Raw genomic sequence first — 27,768 nt, 5'->3', positions numbered from 1 at the left:
GACACTGTTGTTATCCCATTTTCCTAGAAGCAACAAACACAAGGAAGTTGAAGAATGAGATACACACCATGCAATTATGAAGGTAATAGACATGTTATATTCAAAATGACCAGCCCACTCAATAAATTTTAGGCTTTTCTGCTCTCTTGGGCACTTATTCTTCATTCATTGCTGAGTCCCATCAGCTCACATGTTTACAGATGGCGAATGGCTTGGAGCCTTACTCCCTGAAGGACCCTTTCCTGTCCTCTGAAGATGCCGGACACAGAGACTGGCGAAACATCAAGAAGAACAACCTTCAGGACATGGCCAAATAGCCCGAAAACCCCAGAACAACCATTAGATCCCGGCCATGAAAGCCTTCGCGAATACATCGCTAAATCTACTTCTTACTGTTTCCTCTTAACCTTTCTTTGCCAGCATTCAGATGCAAGCTCTCAACCCTTTCTGGGGAATGAACCCCAAACATTTGATGCACGAGTTTCTTAGAGATCTCCTTGTGAGGTCGGCAACGTCCGATGGAGAAGCGAGAGGCCTGGAAGCAGAGCAGCTGCTTTCGCTTGACGACGGTGCCTCTGCAGCAGGTCTCTGAGCTCCCTCCCGGAGAACTATCAGGCCAAGCGCAGAAAACCCGGCCGTGGTGTGGCTGGCTCAGATAGCAGGCTGCTGCAAGGTACCCACCCACCTTGCGCCAAACCTCTTCCGTTGGATCGAGCACAGGAAGAGACCATCCCTTCCTCGGGCCGTGCGTCTCCTGGCCCTGCCAAGGGCATCCTCAAGGCTCTGATCCAACTCCCAGAGGGAAACCCCGTGTGGTTTTTCTCTTCGGCCCCTTCCTCCTCTCTGTGCATTGTGCCAGGAAGCCTTTGGAGCACAGCGGAAAGGAAGCCCGTTTCAGTAACGCTCCTGCCTTCCATCGCTTGATTTGGCCAGCATCCTGTTCTGCCGGAGTCATCAGCAAACGGAGAGCATGCCTTCTTCCCATTGCAGTCGGCAAGTTGGAGGGGCCGTGTTTTCTATGGGGAGATTCCCACTGGAGCAAAGGTGATGGCTGGTGCAAGGAGCGCGCTGGAGCATGACCGATGGTGATGGTATTGGCTGCTTCATGGAAGCTCAGTAGGATGGTGGCTTGTGTCTCCCGGAGACAGAAGGGCTTGGAAAGTCTTTCAAGATCCCTTAGACTGGAGCCAACAACAGGGAACGAGGAGAGGGCAGTTGGACAGCGATAGGCGGGTATTTCAGCTTTTCGGCGTAAAAACAAATTGAAAAATTGGCACCCCGGGAATTAAAGACACCCCCTGCAACCCGTCAAAACGCTGCAAGCGTAGGACCGACGCTGCTGATGTTCACAACGGTCTGCTTGGGAATGTGAATTCTTCCTGCTCATAAGGGCTCAGATATGTTATGGCTCGAAGGTCATTTCTTCCGTATCATGGAAAAACAACCTGCACCATTCAGGTCCAAGAGGCTGCTAGGCAGACACCCAGAAAGGCAGGATTTGACCTTACTCCGAACAAAACTCTCCTTGTAGGAACATTGTGAGCTGCTTTGTGGCAGGTTAGAGGAGGTTGTGTAGTTGCTACGCAAAACTTCTCCAAACAGCCCTCCTGCCCTCTGGGTGTTAGGTTTCCACTCCCATCATCCACAGCCGACACAGCCACTAGCCAGGCGGGCTGCGAATCATGGAAGCGGCTCTCCTACAGATCTCGAAGGCTGCCATTTGGGAAAGGCTTGAAGGTCTTTTGGGGGGGGGATAAGTCCCTTTCTCAGCCTTGGCCAGAGACAATCAGCAATTCAACCCAAAGTGGGGGTGGTGTGTTTGAGGTGGGGGGGAAAATATGCTCTTTGGGGAATGCAAGGTTCACTGTGTTTGAGCCGGTGTCTGCTGGCTAGGGGATTGTGAGAGTTGTAGTCAAAAACCAGGCATTTCCAAGCCCTGAATTGAACCTGGGCTTTATTTTCATGCCCCAGCATGCCGTTGAAATCCCTTTCCCCCCAAAAGCTAGTCAGCCAGTCACTGACGAGAAAAGTCTATTTGCATACTTGCAGAAGGAGAGCAAAGACGGGGCTAGGCTGGCCTCCAGTGGCAGGGAGTTCCAGAGTCTGGGAGCAATGACAGAGAAGGCCCTGCCCCGTGTCCCCGTCAGAGGCAACTGCGAAGGCAGTGGTACTGAGGAAAAGGTCTCTCCTGATGATCTGAACACCTGGGCAGGTACCTAAGGGGAGACACGGTCCTCAAGATTGCTTGAGCCCGAGCTATTTAGGTCTTTATAGATTAAAATTAGAGCTTTGAATCCTGGTCAGAAATGGATCGGCAGCCCGGGGAGCTGCTATACCAGGCAGGTTAGGTCATCCCTAAGGTCCAGCCCCCAGTCAGCCATCTGGCCGCTGCATTTCGGACCCGCCGAAGTTTCCCCAACGCTTTCCACAGGCAGCCCCATGTAGAATGCAACAGAAGTTACAACCAGAGCAGGCCCATTCGAATCAATGGAACCTACTGATCCAATGGGCAGCTTGCTATGTTTAGCAAAAGATTTTGAGCCATTGTGTCTTTGTATGATTCCCCCCCCCCAACATCTTTTTCTATTGTTTTGTAATATTTACTCCAGCTACATGGAAGAACTGTACAGGTTCTCAATACCGTGGCCACCAAAACCAACCCTTTAGCCACCAACGTCTCTCAACCATCATTGCTCTCGCTTTCGCACACATCCTTTACACAGCCTTAAGGACTAGCGACTTGTCCTTTAAACAAGATGAAAGCAGACTATCTCAGGAAAAACCTTTCCCCCTGCTTTCTCCCCGCCCCCTTCTGTGCACCGACAGAATTGCATCGCACAACCCTGCTAATAGAGAGGTCCCTCTTTCACAAAACAGCTGGATGCAGCCATTATGTCACCTCCCGCGATCTAAGTCCAGAGCAGGCAGACGCAGGCCCCTAGCCCAAATGGGTGGCCTAATGATGACGAGAGTGGCCATCATCCTCAGTTCTTCTCTCATTTGATGAAGAAGCAAGCTTGCTCTCCGCTTTACGGGTGCTGTGGCCGGCCTCCCAGTTCCGGGTGCAAAAGCTACGCAAAACTCAAATTCCCCAAGCTCTGCAGGGTTTTTCAGCCTTTGGAGAGAACAGTCTAAAAGTCTTCCCTCCCTCCCCTTGGCCCTTTTTCCATGGAATGAAACGACCCCCAAGGGACAGCCACCTCGGTCATGATTCACCCCCGATTTCACACCCTCACCCCCACCCCAGGATTTTCACAGTCTCCCTAAAACACCCCAAACTCCATCATACACTCCAACTGGACATGGCCACCAGCCGACCTCGAGGTCACAAGAGCTGATGTCTTGGAGCGATAAATGGTGCAAGCAAGGCTGCCGTCTACTGAAATGGTCAACGTTTAGGATATCCCTTGAACGACACACCACCCTTTCTGAGCAGAAAACAAGGAGATGGGAGGAGAGAATGTCAAAAACAAGCTCTGTGTGTGTGTGTGTGTGTGTGTGTGTGTGTGTGTGTGTGTGTTATGCCTAGCCTCGTGGGTGCCTTGCTGCATATCACAGGGCTTCCCAACCTTGGGTCCCCAGATATTCTCGGACTACAACTCCCAGAAAGGAGTTCCCTACTAGCTGGGCAGCACAGCTAGTAGGGAATACTGGGAGTCGTAGCCCGAGAACGTCTGGGGACTCAAGATTGGGAACCACAGATCGTTTCTGCCAAACTTTCACTCACATATCTTATCCAGATCTCCAGAACCAGGCCCTCTTCGATCTCCCTGGATCGCAACTCCTGGAAGCCCTATTACTGGCTATGTTGCTGGGAAGAATGTTTGGTCCCCAGTGGGAGAAGATGGTTGCAACCAGTATCTGACACTCCGCTCCGGAGATAGCCAGAGGATAGTGCTAGTCCTAAGTTACCGTCTCTTTCCGAAACATTCCTAGCACGGAATCAGATTTCACGTTCAATTTCAGAAGATAATCTGAATTTTGCTACTCAGTTCAATTTTTGTGTACGTTTGGGCGTGGGTGATGCGAATCAGCTGACACTTCATTTGTTTGCCAATTTTATACGCACTCACAGAATTCTGATATTCTCTACGTAAAATTTAGACAATGTCCAAGATTAGAGAAGACAGCCTCACGTTTAGATCTAAAAATCTAGTCCTCTGGGGCCACTGTTGTTTTTATTTTATTATTTCGTTTTCATTTTTATGTCTTATTGTTAGCCGGTCAGAGTAGACTTCGGTCTAGACAGGCAGAGTATAAATCAAATAAATAAATAAATAAATAAATAAATAAATAAATAAATAAATAAATAATTGCCCAGAGTGGCCTTGGTTGCCAAATAAGCAGTATACCTACCTACCTACCTACCTACCTACCTACCTACCTACCTACCTACCTACCTACCTACCTACCTACCTACCTACCTAACCTACCTAACCAACCAACCAACCAACCAACCAACCAACCAACCAACCAACCAACCAACCAACCAACCAACCAACCAACCAACCAACCAACCAACCAACCAACCAAATAAAATAAGTTCTTTTTTGCATCTAATAATGAAACAATGGCAACAAATGTTTTATTAAAGGCGAATCACAAAGTTCCCCAAAGGGCAGTTTGAAAGGACAGCGTCTCAGCCTGGCGGCACCATTCAACCCAAGCGCCCCTTCCAGGTCCAAATGGATGAAAGGTTTCATCTGGGGACATGCCCTGGGCCCTTGGCCCAAGACATGCTGGGAACCGTTGGGTGAGCCGATGTTTCAGATCACTGTCAGCTCCCCAAGATTCCCCACCGCTGGGCAGGAACCAAAAAAAAGCCATTTTAATTCTGCAGCAAAGAGGCGGCCGCAGACGCAACACAAGAATTTTGTTCACAGACGGAGCCAGCTCGGTTAAAAGCGAGGGCGTGCCAGGGGAACTCGCACCCCTCTGAAACGGAGAGTCAGCAGAGCCGTTTCCAAGGCTCACAGGAATGCTCAGATCGCGCCAGGGTGGGGCTGAAAGGGCCATCAGTGGCGGCAGTTCTCGGGTCTCCTCCTTGGTTTGACTGGCGCTCTCTTCAAGAGCTGCTCAGATCCACAAGTTTGGCAGGCAGGAAGGTTTTTTCAAGGATGTCCCGGCCTCCGACCCCAATAACGGTGTCTGTTTCCCTTGTATTGACAGAAAGAGATGCATCCGGTTGGCCGCACTTTGCGTTTCCCGATGCCCTCCGGTTCCCGAGTCCTCAGGAGGAAGAAGTGGCTTCCCACTGCCGGAAAATCCGGAAGACCTTGCGAGATTTCTCTGAGAGGCTCTGCAGCAGGAAGAGAAAAAGAGACCTCTTGTAGGTCACCTGGACCAAAGGCAAATCCTATGAGGCATCTCAGGACACCACACTGGGATGTGGCCCAACCCCCCCCCAAGACGATGGGAGGCTGAACCCACAAAGCAATGGTTTCCAGATCCCAGGGAGTTAAGAATCTTCCTCCCCTTGTGTTCTGCGAGAATCAGATCTGTCCCTGCTTTTGAGCAAAGCCAGGGGTGTAGAAAGCAAGTCTTATCGGGAAAAGTGGCCTACAGGGATCACATTTAGCCTTGAGAGGGGAAAAAGCAAAGTGTGGTGCTTATATATGACCCCACAGCACTTAAAGCACACTCTGGATTTCTTACAATTTAATTAATTATGTAGGCTACACATTCTCCCACGCCGACGAGTGAGAAGATACTCATTTTACCAACCTTAGAAGGATGGAAGGCTGAGTGAACCTCGAGCCGGCTACCTGGGATTGAACCTGGTTTATGAGCATAGTCTTGGCTGCAGTACTGCAGCTTAACCACTGCACCTGGAGGCTCCTATTAGAGAAAAACCCCTATCGATCAGTCACACAGGAGAACTCAGGACTGGGAGGTCTGCTAGATCCACAGTTACATGGAGGAGCTTTGAGCTGAACACGAGGAGACCTTTGGGGATGAGAGCAGCACCAAGGGCCCACGTCAGGTGGGTGGGCTCTCCCCTGCAGGTGGTCTTCTGTAATAGGTATCCATTTGTCTCCTCCAGACAGTCGCCGCTGGGGCCGAGCTGGAAAGCATTACAGCTTTGGACTACAAATCACAGAATCCCTTAGCCAGCATGGCTAGTGGGGAGGGGTTAGTCCCAATGCCATTCTCTAAACCAGCATGCCTACCCCCAAACCCGGGGGGGGGGAAGGACTTCTTACAGCAGACTCCTTCTCTTCTGGCCCTTCCGACTGCCGGGATGCCTGGAGGACCCTCAGGACCACCTGCCAGCCGAGATCCGCCTTGCCCTCGGCCTGCTCTCCTCCGGCCACAAAAGGCGCCAGGTCTTTGACCACGTTGACCCACGGGCACCAGTCGCGATGCTGGGCGACCGGGTCGAAAAAGGTCCGGGAACAGGAATCCTGGCAGAGAGCGGGAGAGATAGAGAGAGAGACATTTTCAACGGGAAGTGGACAGAGTCAGGGGCAGGAGAGAATCATCGGGGTAAGGCATGGGGGATGCAGAGAGAGAGAGAGAGAGAGAGAGAGAGAGAGAGAGAGGGAGAATGAATACACCTTGTATGTCCAACCTAACCTGTTCCTAACATCCTAGCCAACCGTTTTCAGTATACATGTGTAGCTCAAGCTACTCCATTTTAGAAGGGCCAACTCTAGTCAATTCAATTCAGTTCAAGTCAAGTCAAGTCACCTTTAATACGGCCCAAGACCAATATCCAAATGTACAAACCAAACAAAATCAAGCAATGCTCCATTCTCCTATATAAAATGTGTTATGTGTCAGCATTAAAATATTCTAACAGAACAGATCCATACTGCTGGCTCAATTAGCTTCAAAGGGTTCCCACTGGTAGCTAAAAACCTATCGTTCATTCATTAAAACCTTCCCCTTGCAAATCTGAATAGCAGCGGCTGAAAATTCTGCCACATCGTATAAGATGCCTGCGTGAGGAGGTCCTGACCAAAGGGAAAGGGTCTAAAATGCCTCGGAGAGTCTAAGAAGATCCCGTACCTACAACACAAGCTTAGGTGCAAGAAAAACAGATACTCATGTTCTTCTGATATTCGGAGAAACTTCATTGAGCCTCCTTTTAACATCATTCCCTGGGCGTGCTCTGAAGCTTTGTCCATATCACCAAACACATTCACCCTCAATTCAAAATTTTCTCTGGACTCTTTTTCTCGCTCCACTCTCAGCCTTTCCTAGTGCAAACGGTCTGGCCTCTCTCTTTTAGCACTCCTGCTCGTATTTCACAAGGAATGTCCACTCTCATTTCCCCGCCAAGTCATTTCACATTTCAGGCCAGACAGAAGAGGGGGAGCATTTCAAGGTTTCCCGTTATGGCCAAGACTTTTAAACATTTTCTTGTTCAAAACAGGCCTCATTGAGACGTCAACTGGAATCTATCGCCAGGCAAAAAACACAAGGGTCACCTGCCGGCGGGGTCGGAGAGGGTGGCCGGAGGGAAAGACCAAGGCTTCTCGGCTGGAGGAGGGGAAAAGTTACTCTCAGACGGCAACTTCCAGAATCTCCCAGCTGCAGCTGAAGGCTGTCATCCAAAAAAGCAACGTCTCTGAGTCAGGCATCCGGCTTCTACCACTGACGCTTTTGGGGCTACGTACGTGGCAAAGGCCCCACGGGATTCCAACTCGGCTCAATCCCTGAGGTCTCTTCCCGGTAGCCTCTAGAACAGTGGTGTCGAACTGTGGCCCTCCAGATGTTCTTGGACTTCAACTCCCAGAGGCCTTCACCACCACCTCTGCTGGCCAGGATTTCTGGGAGTTGAAGGCCAAGAACATCTGGAGGGCCACAGTTCGACACCTCTGGTCTAGAAGACTTCTTTTGCTGCCTTTTTCTACCCAACACCCCAGCCCTCTGCCCCACCTTCACCTATCCAGACATCTGGCTTCAAAGCCTGCGAGGAGATCCTTAGTGGACGTTCACTGAGCAGGCGGCTCCAAACCCTTGGGTGAAAACATCAGCTGGTTCACCTCCAGGCCACTGGCTGCTTGGACATCAGCTGACTCTCAGCCCCCTTCAGAAAGGCTCGGGGGGGGTCTCTGCCACACAGCGGCTGCCTCCTCGTTTCCAATTCTGTCTCAGAGCACCACCAGAGGTGACCCCAAACAACCACAAGAAAACCATTTTCCATCTGTGCGGCTTCACTTTCCAAGAGGAAAGTAGCGCATTCATTTATTCATTTGCAAGGTATATGAAATTTATAAATAAGGATATTTATTCACTTATTCAAGGCCTGTCAGGAAGACAACCACATGCTTGTTTGCTTCCTTATTTAGTTGTTCATTAATTCATCCAGTCCGCCTCGTTTGTGGGTCTCCTTTCTCCCAGGGAGGGGGCGGCTCCAGGCGACTCACCACATTAAAACAAATAAAATTTAGAAGACAATAAAATCAAAAGCCACTAAGCTCTAAGAGCAATTTACAACACGTGAAGGCATTTAAAAGAGTGAAAGTGGGAGAAGCAAACCTTACGTTGCTAAGGGTGCCGCTCCCAGCCGTCCTCTTCCAAAGAGTTACCACCTGGGTTTCTCTCTGGCCCCGTATTCTTCGCTCCCCATGCTCAAGGCACGCGTGGAACAAAGGCAACCAAAGAGGGCAGCCACCAAATGCCCAGAGATGGGGGTCGCATGCGGTGTCCAAAGGCTTCGTGCCCTCTGGACGCTGATGCGTCGAGGATCCCAGCTGTCTTCGCCGCGGACTACTGGTGGCTAAAGAGTGGTGGGGCATCAACCTTAGGAGGAGCACATCCTGCCTACCCGTTACAGGTGCAAAGCAGCCGGGAGGGGCCAGGAAGCGGTGAGAAGAACACCCTGCCAGACTTCCCTTGGCTCCTGAGCCCATCAACATGGGCTCTGCGTGTTTCCACCTCGTATGGTCTGTGCACCACGAATGCGCATGGGTAGGCCCACCCACCTCTCCCTCCGAACACTCACCGAACTGCTGGTGGAGCACAAGCGGGCTCGCTTGGCCCTCCGGTGGGGGCTGGAAGGCACCTCCGCCCCCAGGCCGCTGGTGTCGCCTTGCCCCATGCTGCGGGTGACGGGGCGGCTCCGGGTGGTGGGGCTGGCGGCTTCCGCCTCGGTGCGATCGCCGGAGCTGTCCCAGCTCCGCATGCGGCTGAGTCCAGGGGACGGGATTTTCTCGGGCTGCGAGGAGAGAGGAGAGGAAGGGGGCATGAGCCGGGCTGCTGCGTCCATGGAGATGGGAAGAGGAGAACTCCGGAAGGAATCCCCAAAAGAAGGAGGGTCGGGATGGCCTTCGCCAGCGCTCCACGGAAGAGAGGGGCTCAATGTTTCCCATCCACTCCTAGACCTGCTGCCAGGGGCCCTTTCGATCAAAACTCAAAGCGTCTAGAAGGGCTGCTTCCAGTTTGTTAAAAAAGAAAAAGAAAAAAAGAAAAGAAAAGAAAAAAAGAAAAAAAGGGAGGGTCAGGCCATTGTAGGCATCCTTCCGTCTCAAGATACTATGGTAACATGCTCTGTATGGAGGAGCAGCATCTAGTGTGGCTGAGAAGGCCAATTCAAGAGTGACCATCCCTTCCACAATGAAGACAAATACAATCTGTCCCCTGTCCAGCTCCCTGATTTTGCTGCTTTTGTGACTTCCTCTTTGCCTCGGCCTGCTGGACAAGGGTCTCTTCGAATTGGGAGAGGCCATGATGCACCGCCTGCCTCCAGGCTGAACGCTCAGAGGTCAGGGTTTCCCATCTGTTGAGGTCCATTCCTAAGACCTTCAGATCCCATTTACAGATCTCCTTGTATCGCAGCTGTGGTCTCCCTCTGGGGCGATTTCCCTGCACTAATTCTCCATTCAGGAGATCTTTTGGAATCCGACCATCAGCCATTCTCATGACAGGCTCAGGCTCATACTCGATGGCAGACAATTTGAACAGGTCCCTCCTCCCAGGTAAGGACTGCACGCTCCATGGCCTACCTGGTCAGATCCTGGTGGGACGGTCGTGTCCTGGCTTCGGGTCATCATCCGGCGCGGAGACGTGGGCACCACGGGACCTCTGTCAGGGCGCCCGTCCAGAGGAGAGATGGGGGTGCCGGTTTGGGTGTGGGACGGCTCCGTCTCAGGCATGGCAGATTCAATTTGGAGGAAACCCCACAGGCCCACTTTCCTCATGCACCGGGAACACGCGATTAAGGGGAGATGGACAGATCCAGAAGAAGGACTACGCGACAAAATCCAAACGAGATGCCCCCATCCACCAAGAAGAAAACGTGGGGTGGGGGAGAAAAGACAAGAACCGTCAGAGGCTAAAGCAACACCCCACGCTCAGCAGAGAGTTTTAACAATATGCTTTGGGATTCACCGGACGTTTTCCTTTGTCGAGTCAGACGACTTGTTCCCAAGGCCATCTCGGGGCCCACCTCCCCCTTCCACTCTGCAAAGACAGAAACGTGCTTCCAGAGAACATGATCCTGCTCTAAGATAGGACACAACACCCCTACTTTTTGTTTTAGCCAAACCAAAATGTAAAAGCAGCCCATTTTGGTTTTGTTGGAAGGCGCGGTGTGGCCTTGGGGGGGTGCAGAGCGGGGGGACGGGAATGGCCCAGGGGTTCTGCAGTTGCCCCTCCCCGGCTCTAACTGCCTGCTGTCAAGGCTGCTTGGCAGAGTCATTGGCAAAAGCCTCAAGCAATTTCCCTTCACATCTCTTGCCCACCTGATTCTTACAATCGGAGATGTGAACTACCCGCAGGAACTTCAGAGTTCCTGCGGGTAAAAAGCAAGGGAAGGCCCTACTAAGCAATGGATGCTAAGTGGAAACCCCCCCAGCAGCATTCAGTGCATGGCAACCCCATTTTTAAAGGTTTCATGGGTGGGGGAAATCCTAGGTTTGGAGACCTGGAGAATTTCTGCCTGTAAGAACGGACGGGAGAAGCCCAGAAAGATCAGGCCTTTTCTTAAGTCTTCCGTCCAGTTCTGGACACCACGCTTTAAGAAGAAGGCCAACAAACTGGAGGAAATTCAGAGGAGGGCGACAAGGAGGATCAGGGGGCTGGAAACCAAGCTCTAGGAGGAAAGATGGAAAGAACTGGGCAGGTTGAGCCTTGCGAAAAGAAGATGGAGGGGAGAGAGGAGATCACTTTTCAAATACAGTATTTGAAAGGAAGTCATACAGAGAAGGGGCAGGATCTGTTCTCGATCATCCCAGACTGCAGGACACGCAGCAATGGGCTCAAGTGACAGGAAGCCAGATTTAGCCTGACTGAATATCGGGGGAAATGTCTTAACTGCAGTATAACAACGGAACCCATGGCTTCGGGAGGTGGCGAGCGCTCCAACGCTGGAGGCCTTTAAGAGAAAATTAGACAACCCTCTGTCAGATCTGCTTTTATTGGGATTCCTGCCTTGAGACAAAGAACGGAGGGCCTTAAACACCCTGTCAACTCAATTATCCTATGATTTTATGAGAAATGACCATGGTCTGGTTCTGCCTTGGAAAAGCTACTTTGGAGGGCAGATCTTGAACCCAGCCAACCAACATGGCCACCGTCTACTCAGCAGAGGTCAAGAAGAGAAAATCTCATAATTGCTTCAGCTGAAAGACCAGGCACCTGGAGCCCCTTATACCCAAATGGCCACCCGGCTAACAGCCATTCCCTTAAGCTGTCCAAACTGTTTCCAAACCAGCTGCCTGCAATAAGAATGGTAACCTGAGAGGGCTTTTCCCCCCCTCCTCCCTCCCCATCTGTCTTTCCTCATCTGCTGTGTCTCTCAAGGCAGAGAGAGCACGTCTGCCTTGCCAGTGGCCTCATCAGCTGTCCTGCAGCCCCTTGTGGCCAAAGCGCAGGTTAAGAAAGCTGTGACAATATCAATGAAGGAGGCCAAACAGCTGCTGCTGCTGCTGCTGAGGATCAAAGCCACTGTGGCACATCTTGTGCAGGACAGGAATGAGCCGAGAGCCCAGACTGCCACTCGGGGAGATTTGTGAATGAACCGGACTTCTGACCCCCTCCGATGGCCTTACGTACCTACTTGTCCACCCGCAAAGGGACAAGACAGCAGCGGCGATGTGGACGTGGAGGAGGTCTGAAGCACGCTTGCCGGTGCTTTTCTCACCCTCCGTTTTGCAGCCCATTTCCTCCTCAATCAGTTGCAGGAGAAGGCCGATCTTCTCTTCCGTCAGGGACTGGAAACCCGAGCAAGAAGACACAGTGAGAGGACACGGTTCCTGGGGATGCCTGCCTCTCTCCCCCTTTCGTGGTCTCCACGGTGGCCAATGTATCTCAGACCCCCTGCCTCCAAAAGCCCTCCCGTTCCCAAAACTCCAGCCCGTTCATGAAGTCAGAACAGCACCTGCACGGGAGGCTTGAAACCCATGACTTAAGAGAGCCACCCAGCCCCTTTCCCACCTTCCTCAGCCCAAAGGCCATAAACCACATGGGAAACTCACCATATTTTTAAGATCTTCGGGTTTCAAAGAGGGCAGCTGATGCTCGAGGTGGCATAGGCTCTGAAAACGCTCTAGGAAATCGCCGAGAAGAGCCAGAGGCTCATCGACCAGCAAGACGGAAAAGCGATCTGGTCGGGAGCAAAAGAAACAGCAGACAAAGTGAGGACACCTCAGTGGAGTAGGGTTTGCAGGCACATCGGTCCACAAGGCGGCCGCTTGCTGGGCATCGCTCTCTAAAGTTCAATCAGGTACAACTTTTGTCCCGATCAAGCCCGTTCCGGCTCCTTCGGAAGCCACGGGAAAAAAACTTTTCTGGGCTTTCCATGTTCCCAGAGGTGGTCTCCACTACACGGCACAAGAGACCCAACTCCTACAGGGATATAAGGAGCCCCCCCACCTCAGCCTGCTTCCAGCTTGCACCCACCGAGAAGTGAATTTCAATGGCCTCTCTGGGGACAAACCACAGGCAGGGGGAAAGCACCCCGATGGCTGGCAGAAAGGGCCAGTTTCCACCCACAACCCTGTAGGGCCGCTAAGCTAGGAAAGGCCGCTCTAGCTGGGATTGTGGGATCCCACCGACGTCCAGAGTCAACCGTGACCCAGAGCAGAGACACGGGCCACTTGGGTCCCTCCAAATTATCATCAAACGCCTTGGACAGCCGAGCCGGCACAGCCAGCAGGAAGGGCTGCTGGCAGTTCCAGTCGGGCAACATCTGGAGGGTGAGAAGATGATGCCCACGCCTGAGCTAGACAGACCACTGGCCTCACTGAGACCAAGGCCCCTTCCGAGGCCTCGTGCTGTTCCAAAGCCCCCATGTGGATGCTGGAAATAGTGGATAAACGAAGCACTGACGTCCAGGTTCTCTAGAGTCCGTGTGTGGGGAAGAGAGGGGACCTTGGCTCAGTCTTGCCAAAGGATTGGTGTTCCTGCCCGCCTGTCCTCAAGAGATGCTTCCCTGAGACGAGAACTCCCCCTGTAGCCTGCCCCCCCATTCAGCTTCTCCATTTCACCAGGTGTGTTTCCATCAAGCCAACATAGTTTCTGGTTCCATCTAGTGGTCAGTCACGGTAATGTTCCTTGGTAATGTATATTTCTGGGTTTCGGTTTTTCAGGCAGCAGATAAATGAAGCGGGGTGGGGGAGTGACCGCACAAATACAAACATATGGTCCTATTTGAATAAAGATTTATGTGTACCTTCTTTTAAAAAGTGGGCTTTGCCTTTTCTTTTACCAAAAATAGAAAGGTTACTTACCTGTAACGATGGTTCTTCAAGTGGTCATTCTGTGAATTCACACAAAGGGTTAATACCAGCGCCAGCGTTGGGCCTCTCGGAACATTTTCTAGCTGCAAGAGAAAAGTAACAATGTTTAGGACTACCCTTACTGCGCACGCCCAGCCTAACCGTCCCTCAGTTCCATTTGTCCGCCATAGGCCCTCGAGTCATAGAGATGCCAGTGACAGACAGATAGAGGGGAGGCCGGGCGGGATTGTGTGAATTCACAGAATGACCACTTGAAGAACCATCGTTACAGGTAAGTAACCTTTCTTTCTTCATCGTGGTCTTCTGTGAATGCACACAAAGGGTGATTAGCACGCTTACTAACCGGATGGTGGGCTGTCACTGAAGAGCCGATGCTAGCACTGCCCTCCCGAATCTGGTCTCCTCTTTAGCCCTCACGTCCAATCTGTAGTGGGTTATGAAGGTAGAGGCATTGGACCATGTAGCGGACCGGCAGATGTCGGGCAGGTCAACGCCACGGAGTAAGGCAGTCGATGAGGCAACAGCCCGGGTGGAATGGGCTTTAAGTCCCTGTGGAGGATCTCTGTGGTTGAGCTCGTAGGCAAGGGCGATGGTAGATACGAGCCACCGAGAGAGTGTGGACGGCGAGGCCGGGCAGCCCTTCTTCGGGCCAAAGTAACAAAGAAAGAGTCTGTTGGCCAGGCGAAAGTCCTTAGTCCTGGACACATAAAAAGCTAAGGATCGACGAACATCGAGCATGTGGAGCATGCGTTCAACATCAGTAGCCGGAGACGGAAACAAGGTTGGCAGAATAAGTGGCTGATTGACGTGGAAGTCGGAGACCACCTTCGGAAGAAAAGAGACGTCCAGGTAAAGCATAACCTTGTCCTTAAAGAATTGAAGAAAAGGTTGGTCATGGCGGAGAGCTGCCAACTCGCTGGCTCGACGAGCAGAGGTGATAGCCACTAGGAACAGCGTTTTTAAAGAAAGCATCTTGAGGTCACAGGTAGCCATGGGTTCAAATGGGGGTCTGGATAGGGCATGCAGAACCAAGTGGAGGGACCACTGAGGGAGTGGAGGACGAACGGGAGGTCGGAGGTTAGAGAGACCCCTCAAAAACATCCTGACGGTAGGATGGGAGAAAAAACGGGAAGAGGGAGAAGCTCCGGGCTGGAAGAAGACAACCGCAGCAAGGTACACCTTGATAGTAGAGATAGACAGGTGGAAATCAAACAGGTAACGAAGATACTGCAGAAGCGTAGAAAGAGATACAGGAGAGGAGACGAGATCCCTCTGCTGGGTAAATTTCAAAAAACTTTTCCACTTGTAGGCATACAAGCGAGACGTGGACGGCTTGATGGCGTTGGTCAAGACCTCTTGGATTTCTGGACGATCCTCCACGCCGTCAGATGGAGCGTGTCGAGGTCGGGGTGAAGGACTTTGCCTGCTTCCTGGGTCAGCAGGTCCGGCCACAACGGAAGGGTTACGGAGTCCACAGCCATGCTGACTAGAGTGGGGAACCACACTTGGCGAGGCCAAAAAGGTGCGATGAAAATGGCCGGAGTCATTGAGCATTGGAGTTTGATCAGGGACCTCTGTATCAACGGAATTGGTGGAAATATGTACAAGAGACCCTGGTTCCAGGGGATCATGAATGCGTCGCCGAGCGAGTGGAGACCGAGACCTGCCCGGGACGCGTACCGGGAGCATTTCGCGTTGTGAGGGGATGCGAACAAGTCCAGCACTGGGGTCCCCCATTGGCGGCAAAGGTCCTGGAAGACCAGAGGGTTCAACTCCCATTCGTGTGTCTGATGCTGAAGCCTGCTCAGAGTGTCCGCAACTGTGTTGTCCTCTGTGGCTACATGGATGGCCACCGGGTAGATATGATGACGGTAACACCACTCCCAGAGGAGGATGGAGAGGTACAGGAGTGAGTGAGAGCGAGTTCCTCCCTGCTTGTTGACATAGTGCATTGTGGTAGTGTTGTCCGTCACCAGCTGAACTCCGCGGCCGCGGAGCAGAGGAAGGAAGGACCTGAAGGCCTTGATAACTGCAAGCAGTTCCAGGTGATTGATGTGGAACATGGCTTCCTGTGGTGTCCAGAGGGCGTGAATGGTGTGACGGCCGCAGTGCGCCCCCCAGCCGGACGGACTGGCGTCCGTTGTGACCTGAACGGTAAGACGGAGTGGACGAAAGGGCCGGCCAACCGTGAGATGGGGTGTGTACATCCACCACTGGAGCTGTCTGGTGAGCTCCGGGGTGACACGAAGGCGCTTCCTCTGGCTGTCCATCATAGGGTCGAAAAGGGTGAGGAACCACGATTGGAGCGATCGGAGTTTGAGGCGAGCGTGGGCTAGCGCCGGCGTTGTAGAAGACATCAGGCCGAGAAGGTGTTGGGCGTGATGGGCTGTCACCCGAGCACGGGGAAGAAACTTCCTGATGGCTCGTTGAATCTTGCGTACCCTCTCTGGGGGGAGAAAGACTCGACCCTTTACGGCGTCCAAACAGACCCCTATGTATTGAACTGTCTTGGAGGGGATGAGCTGAGACTTCTGTTTGTTGACAGTGAGACCGAGATTGTGAAGGAGATACAGGATAAATTTTGTGTCCTTCAGAGATCGGTTTCGTGAGGTGGAGACTACGAGCCAATCGTCCAGGTAAGGGTAAACGTGGATGCCCCTGAGACGAAGGTAAGCTGCCACTGGGGCCATGACCTTGGTGAAGGTCCGGGGAGCTGTGGACAGGCCGAATGGCAGGGCCTGGAATTCGTAGATTGTGTCCTGAAAGATGAACCGAAGAAACTTGCGGTGGTCGGGGTGGATAGTGACGTGAAAGTATGCGTCCTTTAGATCTATGAGGACGAACCAATTGTTTTTCTTCAGCAGGTGCATGATGGACTCTAAGGTGAGCATCCGAAAACGTCTGGGTCGCAGGTAAGTGTTTAGGAGTCTTAGATCGAGGATGGGCCTTATGCCTCCTCCTCTTTTTGACACCGCAAAGTAGCGGGAGTAAAAACCGCAGTGTATGTCGCGGGGTGGTACTGTAGAGATGGCATCTTTTTGTAATAAAGATAATATTTCTTCTTCAAGTGAGGAGTCGAATGGGGAATGATTTATGAACCCGAGCGGAGGAGATCTTATAAATTCCAGCTGGTAACCGTGCTGAATAATTTTTAGAGCCCACGCGTCGGTTGTGATGGCAGACCAGTTGTGGAGAAACGGTTGAAGACGGGTGGCAGGAGGTGAACGGGTAAAAATGGGGGGCCGAAAGTCAAAGATACTGTTTTTGTTTCCTGCCAGGTGGCTTAAAGGGTTGGCGGCGATGGGGCGGACGAGGCCGGTATCCTTGATAGCCCTGGACAGAAGAAGAGGACTGGCCAGAGCGCTGCTGAGGTAGGTGTTTGTAAGGGCGGTACTGCTGAGAAGATTGATATTGACCATAAGATTTACGCCATTGGGGGCGTCGCTGTCTAGATTGAGTCTGAACAGAATAGGACTTGGCAGTCCTCTTAGCCTTGTGAAGGTCTTCTAAATGGGAGTCGGTCTTTTCGTTGAACAGCCCGGTAGCGTCGAAGGCGAGGCTTTCAACCTTTGACTTGACGTCCTCCATTATGTCTGCAGAACGGAGCCAAGCGTGGCGCCGGAGAGAGATGGCAGACATGAGAACTCTGGCAGAGATCTCTGCTGCATGTCTGATGGAAAGACGTTCATACTTAGATACCGTCTGAGCTTCCTCATATGAGTTAAGGAAAGGTTGCCGGGTATCTTCAGGTATTATTTTTAGCCCTGGCAAAAGCTTGAGCCATAGCTGTTTGTGATAAGCCCCTAGAACAGTCTGATAGTTTATGATTCGAAGTAGCAAGGTGACAAGGGAGTAGATTTTCCTACCGATGATTTCCAGCTTTTTACCCTCCTTGTCAACTGGAGTAACGTGGGCCTTGGCCGACGGCCTTGAACAGCTTGTTTCAACAATGAGTGAGTTCGGAATGGGGTGCTTGAGTAAAAAGTGAGTATCAGCCCCATGAATTTTGTAGAAGTGCTCTGTGCGACGAGGGACATTAGGTGTAGTCGCAGGCTGAGCCCAGAACTCTTTAATGGCCTCCATAACCACAGGCACAAAGGCTATACTGGGGGGAGCGGTACTGTCCTTCTTGATGTCCCCGAAGAACAAGTCCTCACCCGGAGGCGAAGGGAGATTCAAGTCCAGCTTTAGAGTCTTGGCAAGTCTGGACATCATCTGAGAATAGGAAGAGAAATCCTCAGATGGAGAAGGGGCGTGAGGATCACCTGTATCTGAAAGCACCAGATCACCCGGGGGTAAATCGTGCGGTGGCATGGGCGGGGGTTGTTCCTGGTCGGAGTCAGAAGACTGCTCCGAGGACACCTCATCTGGATCAGAGGAGAAGACATCCCTCTTCTTTTTTGGAGGGGGTTTCTCGATGCCGACCTGCGCTGTCGGGGGTCGAATAGGGACCGCAGTTGGCGCCGAGGTGGAAGAAACCGGTTGCGGTGGAGGGGCAACAGGTATCGTAGGAGGCCGTTCCCCGGCTCGAATAGGTCGGCGTCGACGTCGAGGTCGGTTCGACTCCGAGGAAGAAGACAAGTAGATGTACCGGATCTTTTTGCGGTACCGGTCTCGAGATGCGGACGTCGAAGACGAAGAAAGAGACCTCGAACGGTCGCGTCGGCGTCGATGGCGCTTACGACGCTTAGCGTGGTCGGAATCCGCCGAGCAAGAAGAAGAGGAACGACGTCGATGCTTACTACGACGTCGATGGGAGCGGCGCTTTTTCTTAGAGCGCTTGCGCTTAGAGGATTTCGAGTCCGAACGATGGGAAGAGTCGGACTGAGTGGAAGCTCGATGTCTCTTCTTCGACCGTTTCCGTCGAGGAGACTTCGACCTCGAGCGGCCGGAGGAAGGGGACCGGCTCGGGGAGTGATGCTTCTCCGTGCGGGAACGTTTGCCTCGAGGAGATTTCGACCTGGAACGCACAGGTGATCGAGGTACCTTCTCTCGAGGAGATCTCGAGTCCGAGTGCACGGACGAGATCGACACGGGAGGCGACCCCTGGCCCGCAGGAAAAGGGCTATGTGGGGCGGAAGCGAGACCAGTAGTGACACCAACTAACTGGCTCGGCGTCGGGGAAGACATTCCCGATGGTGGTATGACTTCAGTACGTCGAGCCGGAGGAGGAGCGGGTGCCTCGGACGAGGCCTCGAAGCGTCTCGACAACTCCTCAAGAATCGGTGACGGAATGGAACCCGAGCTCGGAGAAAGTCGAATGGATGTCATTTTAAGCTGGGCGGCCGCCTTCACTTTGGATGACTTCGACGGCTTAGTTTTCGGAGCCGGAGGCTCGGGGTTCGAAGCGGGAACGGCCGATTTCGACGACGCGGATTTCTTCGACATTTTGGAAACTTTAGAGACAATCGACTGAACAGGAGCTGCTCGAGAAGTGGAAGCCATTTCCCCCTCCGAGGGCGCCGTGGAAGACAACGTGGACTCCCACAGATGAAGTTTAAGGCGCTGCTGGCGAGCCTTAAGAGCGGCTTTAGTGAAGGCTTTGCAGTGTGGGCAAGTTTTGGGATTGTGCGATTCCCCCAAACAATACAGGCAAGTATCGTGGCCGTCCTGGTGGGGAATTTTACGGTCGCACACCACACACCTGCTGAAAGGCCCGGAAGGGGACATAGGGCAGTAAGCAAAACCGAAACAACAAGTCCAAGGGATAAGGCAGAGCAGTCCAAAATCAGTCCGAGTAAAGCCAAAAAATACACCGAGTCGTCAAGTTGAAGGGAAAAAGCGCTAGGGTAGTCCGTGAGCGAAGCTTAGGTCAAAACCAAAGAATCAAATAGATCGCAATAACGCAGCTAAGACGAGAGGCTCCAAACCGCTAGGCGGAAAAATGGAACTGAGGGACGGTTAGGCTGGGCGTGCGCAGTAAGGGTAGTCCTAAACATTGTTACTTTTCTCTTGCAGCTAGAAAATGTTCCGAGAGGCCCAACGCTGGCGCTGGTATTAACCCTTTGTGTGCATTCACAGAAGACCACGATGAAGAAATAATAATTATTATTTCTTACTTGGACGAATGGAATCAAAATTAACCTTGCCATTTGCTAATTACAAGGCAAGTCATCTGAGAAATCTTAATTTTGGGTAGGGCTGTGCGGAGTATTCTGATAGAGACAGCCCGGCCTTCAGGGAGCATCTCTTCCCGCACAGCACCACGATTCTGAGGCGAGGATTTGCCTTCGGCCTGGCCCTTTCCTCATCATTACCATTATCTTCTCCCCCCCCCGTCTAGGTGTCCCCCCACTTACCTGGGCAGGGACTGTCCGGCCAGAAGCAAAACTTCTCGTGAGCCGCTGACAACGCTTTCGTCAGCTCCAAACACCTCTCTTTATCTGGAAAGCAAACACACACGTCCTAAGTATGAGGACCCTGTGAGGGACGAAACAGCCCTGAGAAATGTTTTAAGTGGCCTCCTTCTAGCGGATGGACAATCATTAGGAGGCCAAAGGAAGATCTCCAGCCAGGATCATCCCCTCCAGCTGATTTGCCACAGAATTGGCAAGAATTTCTGTTTGTTTTTTTTACAAGCATCCCTGAAATGGTCTCTCACCCAAACTTATGCTGCTGAAATTAATGCATACTTCAGATATCTCAGCGAGAGAGAGAGTCAACTCCCAGAAACCCTGGCTAGCGCAGCTTGTGGCAAAGGCTTCTGGGGATTGTCATCCAAGAACCTCTGCGGACCCCCATTTGAGAGCATCAGCTTTCCATGCGGCAGTCCTTCCAGTATTTGAGGACCGCTCTCACGTCACCTCCCAGCCAAGCTGTCAACCACAACACGTCTCAGTCATAACAGGACTGAGTTCCGGCCTGCTATGGCCCCACCGTTCTTACATTTGTCGAAATCGAAGGTGAGCTGGAGACTGGCACAGAGGTAGGCCTGGCAGCTGGCGCACTTCAACATGTCACATTCGACGTTGGTCCACCCGTACTTGGCACAGATCAAGGGGGACAATTCATGGGGTTTCCCTGCCCACTTGAGGGAGTGCAGGAGTTAAGGAATGTAACGCTCTTAACAGTTTAGACAGAAGTATGGCTTCCCAAGCTACTTTGGGATGTCCACGTTGCTCCCTCTCTCTGCTGGTACTTACAGTATTTTCCACCCACCAACTGGGTACTGCCTAGACAGGTAGCCTAGATCACTGTTTCCAAATGGGGTTCAGGAAGTGGCCTATAGGTTGCACGCATCTCATCACCTCCTGGGCCTCTGTGGGTGATGCCCCACTGCTTTTAAAAATTGCAAGGAACTAGAAGGGCATTTCCAGCTTTTAGGACAGGTTTGCAATGCTCAGAGTAAAATCAGTCTTGACTTCACTCCCTGCGTATGCTGCAGCTTGGTGCTTGCCCCATGAATTATTTCCCCCTGAGAATTCAGGAAAATTCCTGTGTTAATGTATTCGCGAAGGCTTTCACGGCCGGGATCTAATGGTTGTTGTGGGTTTTTCGGGCTCTTTGGCCATGTTTTGAAGGTTGTTCTTTGGCCATGGGCATCTTCAGAGGACAGCACTCTGAAGATGCCAGCCACAGAGACTTGCGAAACGTTAGGAAGAACAACCTTCAGAACATGGCCAAAGAGCCCGAAAAAACCACAACACCCATTCCTGTGTTATCTTGCCTGCCAAGGCTAACCAAGTCAGGAGAGCTTCAAGGACATCCAACTGCTAACTGGCAGAGCTGGGCTGCTCTAGCTGGGAGTGGGAGACTACGGGAAGCAAGGTGGCTGTCTATTTGAGGCTCCCCCCCCCCCCGCTTGTCCATCTGATTGCAAGAAAACAGTGGGCTGCCTTTGCTATTCCCATTTGGCTCCCTGGGCTACTTAGAATATGCAACTGAATACGTATATTTTGGAGTGGTGCTGCTTGCAGTTCCTGCCTCACACATGTTTTTAAATTGTTGGAATTGCTTTTTAGTCTCAGCTACTGCCTTCTCTGATTTGTATGTAACCAAATCTTTAATTTTGACACATTAATATTTTGACATATTTTATAGACCTGTGTTGGTCTTAAGCGATAAGGAGCACGATCCCAGCTAACACCAGTCCTAGCTGCTTAGCCAAGCTACCAAGGAACTAACCCAGAGCCTGGAGAACTTTGTGTTCCTGCAGTTATAAGGAGACCCAGCCTTGCAAAGGTTGGGGAACCGCCTCGAGGCATCCATTTCCTTGGGACGGACAACTGGCTTTGACTAAGACGGTGGCAGCTCTGCTAGTATAGAAGTTTCGAATCTCACAGGCCCATTTTGAATGCTAGGAGTCTCTCCTAAATAGTCTTTTCATGGGCAGTCTTGCTCCCTGGAGTCTTCTGAGGATGCAATTCTCATTTTTAAGTCACCTTTTTCATTTCAGTGATGAGAATCCCATGGGGACATCTAGGAGATGTCATGGGTGCCCAGTGGCCTATGGAATTCCCAACTCAGAAGCCATGCAGTTCCTGCCCCTAGAACAGCCAGCGCTTCCTTCCGCGGCAGAACTTTTCCAGTCCTGACAACCCTTACCCTCCCCTGCCTTATCCCCTTGAACTGTCTCGTCATTTGCAGAATGCCTCAGTAGCAGCACACCAACCATGAGACTCCCCCTCCAAGAGAAGTTAAGCTGGCTTCATCTCTGCCAAGTTTGCGACAGGCAATTGAATGTTTTGAAAGATTTTGGGCTCTAAGATGGTCTTTACAAACGGGCTTTCGCCAACCGTTTGGATCTGTTTACTTACTTAAAGTATTTTTACCCCACCTTTCTCCTTAAGAAGGAAAGGACCCAAGGCGGTTTACATCGTTAAAAGACAATATTTAAAGCTAAAAACTGTAAGTATACAAATACTAAAAAGGATGAAACAAATACCACGCTAAAACACAGTAAACAAAAGCAACACCAAAAACACATTCAAAGCAGGAAGGCACAATGATGCATTCAAAACCTGCATTCAGGCAGCCAGTCACTGAGGGAAAGTTTGCCTGAAGTGAAAAGTCTCTGCCTGTTTGCAGAAGAACAGCCAAGATGGAGCCAACCTGACTTCCAGTGGGAGGGAGTTCCAAAGTTTGAACAGCAACAGAAAAAGCCCTCTCCCGTGTCCCATCAACTGTCCCTGGGAGGGTGGTGGGACTGAGAGAAAGGTCTTTCCTGATTATCTTAATACCCAGGCAGGCTCACAAACTCTGATTTTTTTAAAAGTTTGTTTAAATATTTAATCTACGGCACTGGGAGTTTTGGTGAGCAGAAAGGGTGATGAACAAATACAGTGCATACACACGGATATACATAAATAATGCCCAGTCTTGTGAACATTTGGTGTGAAATCCCATCTGCCAGCTTTCAAATCCCCATATTGAAAAATGCCCACAGAAACTAGTCCCAAGCTATCTCCCTTCATGTCCTCCCCACTTCCACCCCATTCATGAAAACAGCCTCGTGGGTGGGGGAAAGGATATGGTAAATGTTTCCACTCGATTGAAGTAGGCTTCTTTGCTGGTGGCTTCAAAAGGCAGGTTATCAGTCTGGGGAGATCCATTTGCTACTTCATGAAAGGCAGACAAATCCTTCCTAAAATGTATAGAACAGGCCACAGAATAACACCATTTTCCATAAATGCTGTCAATGAAAATTGGTTTCCCTCTTACACTCCTCCTGCATTCAACCCAATCCAAAGGTTTATAGATGCCTACAACTGGCCACAACAGTTCAAGAGTGGCAGTACCCACTAAGAACTAAAAATAGCCTGAAGATCAGCATGGTCTGCATGACATGATAACACTTTTCAATTACTTGAAAGGCTGTCATACAGAGGAAGAGCAGGATCTGTTCTCATTCATCCTAGAATGCAAGACACGTAAGAATGGGCTCAAGTCAGAGGAAGCCAAATTTCGGTTGAATATCAGGAAAAACTTCCTAACTGTTAGAGCAGTATGACAATGGAAGCCATGACATCCAGAGGTGGTGAGTGCTTCAATGCTGGAGGCATTCAAGAGAAATGTAAACAACCACCTGGCAGGTCTCCTTTGAGCTGTATTCCTGCATCAAGCAGGGGGTTAGACTTGATGGCCTTATAGACCCCTTCCAACTTCACTATTCTATGATTCTATGAATGTTTGTGGGTGTCCTCATTAATGCCACCTGGAAATTGTTATTTTATTTATTTATCTAAAATATTTTTATTCCTCCTTTCTCCTTAAAAAGAACTCAAGCTCTAGACTGCTCAGGGCACAGCTGACATACACTGCTTATAAGCTTCATTGAAGACAACAACCGGAACGATACACATGAAAGACCTTTAATTGGCTCCATATTAAGTGCTCGGACCTGGTGTTTCACTCTTGATTCTACCTCTTCCAGTGCTAAATCCAGCCCCTTCTCCTCTGATATATATCTTACTTCTTTGCACTCAGCACACTTAAAGAACTGACTATGATGAGATGGTATGAATTCACAGCAGCACAAAGCTGTACTGAAAGCACAAGCGGAAAATTCACAGAGCCTGGGCAGGATCTTGGCAACTAGTTGGGAGGGCCACATCATCATCTCTAGTACTAGTTAGAGATGTGCAGATTTGTGTTTTTTGACCGAGGAAATTCTCAGACATGTAGACACAGCCTAACTCTGCATATCAGTTGCAGGTAACAAGAGACTGAGAGTGCAGACGTTTCATCCAGGGTGGATAAAAATCAATGATTTTTTTAAAAAAAATCAATTTAAATCATGACATAAATCAAATAATAGGTTTTTAAAATTTAAATTGTCCAAAAATATCAATTTAAATTTTTTTAAAAATCAAATCCACCCTGATTTAATCTGGCCCACAGCCTTCTTCCGAAGTTTTCACACAGGGCATTAGGACTGTGAGAAAAGTTTGCTCCTTAACCCAGTTATCCATCAGGAATATTGTTATCTGCCTTTCTGCCTTTCCCAATGTGTCACAGTTTCAGAGCATAAACTGAGCTGGAAGGGGTTGGTGAGGCCATTTGAGTCCAACCCCTCGGGGCTCAAGGCAGGAACCCAGGTTAAAGCAGGTCCGATTTTTCTCTTGAGCGCCTCTCCCTAGCGCCGGAGCGCTCGCCACCTCCTCAGGTCCATGGGTCCCCTCGTCGTACTGCTCGAACAGTTAGAAAGCTTTTCCTGACACTCCGCTGAAAATCTGGCTTCGTGTTGCTTGAGCCCATTCTGACGTGTCCTGAAAACGGAGTTGGAAGCCCCCCCACCTCCGCAAAGGCCACCGAGTCCCACTCCCAAATCAGCTTCCCTGGTTCACCTCCTTCGAGGGCTAAGAAACGTTACTTCTCCCCCCCCCCCAAGGCCGGGCCTGCGGGAGCCTCCGTGAGGGATGGGGGGGTCTGTCTGTCTGGGCTCCCTCCCCGCCCTTCGCCCCCCCAACCCCACCCTTCGAGGCTGCTTTCCTCCGGGGCGATCCCCCCGTCGATCAGCTCCCGGATCTTCTGCGGGGTGGTCGCGGGGGACCTGGGCTTGGCCCCGAAATCGCCCTCCTCGGTTTCGGAGGCAGGAGCAACGGCCGCCAGGCTGGGCGCCGCCATCTTGGTCCCTCGAGAAAAATCCTTCCCCCCCTCTCCCCGTCGCCGCGCGGGCGAGAAACATCCGTTCCGCGAATATTCGGTCCCCCCAACCCTCTTACGAGCCTTCTGCCTGATTGGGAGGGCAGGGGGGGTCCCCCACTTTGGGTCCTCAGGGGGGTCCTTGGACTACAACCCCCAGAAGCCTTCACCACCAGCTGTGGCTGGCCAGGCTTTCTGGGAGTTGTAGTCCAATAACATCTGGACGCTGTTATGGAAATATCCACCTATAGTAGAAATAAATCTACAGAGTCTCTGGAGTGAAAATGGGAAATTAAGTTCTTTATTGTGACGCAGTTGATCTACTATAGGTGGATATTTCCAGAACAGCACCCAAGGTGGCAAACCCCCGGCTCACAGGAATAAAAGGGGACCCCCACAAAGGTGACAGCTGCCCCCCTTTTAAAATGGGGGTAGTCGACAGTATGGCTTTCCCTAGACTGCAGAAGAGAAGAAGGAGACGGGGCCCCGATTTCGAACAAGGGGAAGGATACCTGGCTCGCCAGGTGTTTGGACTAGAAGTCCCATCCTCCACCACCACGACAATCCTATCCTGTTTGCAGGGCCACAGGTTTACAGCTCCTGACTGAGAAAGCAAAGCAGCCGAGCCTGCCTGAAAGGAACTTTTCCATGAGGTCTAGATCCGTGCGCCTCTTTTACTCTTACACCAGTTCGGTTAAATAACGCTGGGATGGATCTGGACAGATTTGCCGGAGGTCCCAAGCCATCCTCCCGGCTCAGGCGGTCGCTTTTAAAAGTGGCCTCCCAGGTGGGAAATCCAGCAAGAGTTGGCAAAGCGAGGGGTGGGAAGGAAGATGCTGCCTCTGTTGGACTTCCGTCTGCTCTGCTCAAGGCTTATGGGCACTGCCAGCTATGTTGGCTTGGGGAAATTTGAGTACAGTCACTGGGAAGCCACAGGACTTCAGCTCCATCCCTGTTATCTCCTGTGAGACCATGAGGAGGACCTAGAAAAGTTCATATTGGATGAGGTGATGTCTAACCAGTGGTATAAAGCAGCCGGCTATGTTCTCTGGTTGCCCATTTGTCTGTCAAGGCCTCAAAGGCTGTTGGGGATGACTGTTCTCCTGGCCAGGATAGGTGTGTGGATTTGTGATTTCCAGGAGCGATGGTATCTGGGGGGGGGGGGTTTTCTGGTCAAAAACCACACATCCACATATGTGTGGCCCAGTCGTGATTTGCTCAGCCAGTGTGCTTCCAGCCTGGATTAGACGAGGGTTCGGAAGACCTGGGTCCAAGCCCTACTTGGGAACTCACTGGGAGATCTCGGGCTAGTCACCCTCTCTCATCCTGACCTACCTCATAGGGGAGTGATGACGATAAAGTCAGAAGGGGGATAGTAAGCCAGATAGTAAAGTCACCAAAAAAAATAATAATAAAATTTCCCTCCCCCAAACCCTTGACCTTCCAGCAAAAATACAGTGTCTGGGATCCGTGGAAAATGGGAGAAGGCATCGTAAACCGGACGGTGCAAGTAAAAATAATAAAGAACCCTGTGGCATCTTAAAGACTAAAAAATGCACTGTATTATAGGGAGAGCGTTTGCGGACAATCACTTCACTTGCTGGACAGCTCAGTGGTTTAGGTCTCTGGCTGTGGAACAAGGGGTTCGGAGTTCATTTCCCCCACTGGGTCTCCCGCGGGTAGAGCCGGCCTGGGTGGCTTTGGGCCAGCTCCACAGGCCAGGGTGGCCCCAAAAGAAGGGAAGGAGAAACGACTCCTGTGTATTCTTGACGTGAGAAACCCCTGTAAACGTTCCTATAAGTAAGCAGCTATCAGATGCACGGAGAATTTCACCCCAAATTTCAGCTCTCTCTCTATATATATTTATTTATTTGCTTTTTATTTATAGGCCACCTTTCTTCTAATAAGGGGGCCCAAGGCAGCTCACAAAAGAGCAGAATTAAAAATATACAGTAATGAGTTAATTTTTTTAAAAAAATTAAACTATACTCTAATTAAAATACAATTGAATAACTAAAATTAAAAATTGTCTCTCCCCCTCTCCCCGCCTTAACCTACGCTACCTGCCCAACCCTGTGCCCTGTTCCTCAGCAAATATGGCAAGTTTCTTTTTTGGACTACAAGGCCCATAATCCGCAAGCCATTCTGGGAATTATAGTCCCTAAGACAAGCAGCTCTTCCCCTTCGGTGACCATGCATCTGACGATTTGAGTTGCAGCGCCCGACACACGACGGCACCATCACCGATGCCGCCGCCTTCAAGGTCCCACAGAACTCTTGCGCTGCTTGTTGCAATACCAGACTATAGATGGGAATCGGTGCTTTCCGGGTTCGATTGCTCACGCCTTTCTGTCTTCGCTGCCCCAGCATGGCCGCCGCCGAGAGAGAGGATCCCAAGCCGGAGGCGGCGATCGATTGCTTTGGCCTTCATCCGCGTCAAGCCCATTCTTCGCCGCGCTCTACGTTCTCCTTTCACGTCCCCTCGGAGCACGACCCA

General features: G+C 51.2%; 1 protein-coding gene across 1 annotated transcript; it reads right to left on the bottom strand.

Moving 5' to 3' along the window:
• Positions 1-4,560: 4,560 nt before the first annotated feature.
• ZC3HC1 (zinc finger C3HC-type containing 1) lies at positions 4,561-25,327 on the bottom strand. The gene is made up of 10 exons (XM_078376532.1): positions 25,102-25,327; positions 23,161-23,271; positions 20,574-20,725; positions 19,988-20,071; positions 12,426-12,553; positions 12,004-12,161; positions 9,954-10,197; positions 8,954-9,166; positions 6,204-6,404; positions 4,561-5,299 (listed from the first exon to the last, which is right to left on the bottom strand). The coding sequence occupies exons 1-10, from the start codon at positions 25,251-25,253 to the stop codon at positions 5,231-5,233; spliced, it is 1,512 nt and encodes a 503-aa protein (XP_078232658.1). The 5' UTR covers positions 25,254-25,327; the 3' UTR covers positions 4,561-5,230.
• Positions 25,328-27,768: the final 2,441 nt, after the last annotated feature.

Source organism: Pogona vitticeps, chromosome 5, assembly GCF_051106095.1.
Source record: "Pogona vitticeps strain Pit_001003342236 chromosome 5, PviZW2.1, whole genome shotgun sequence".
Lineage (NCBI taxonomy): Eukaryota > Metazoa > Chordata > Lepidosauria > Squamata > Agamidae > Pogona > Pogona vitticeps.
This window is presented reverse-complemented; position numbering and strand designations above follow the sequence as displayed.

Coding starts and splice junctions, on each gene's coding strand:
- ZC3HC1 (XM_078376532.1), bottom strand. CDS start 25,253: ATGGCGGCGCCCAGCCTGGCGGCCGTTGCTCCTGCCTCCGAAACCGAG. Junction 10,198..12,003: donor CTTTGCGGGTGGACAAGTAG/GTACGTAAGGCC, acceptor TTTGTCGCGTAG/TCCTTCTTCTGGATCTGTCC. Junction 5,300..6,203: donor CAGAAGAGAAGGAGTCTGCT/GTAAGAAGTCCT, acceptor TTCCTGCTGCAG/AGCCTCTCAGAGAAATCTCG.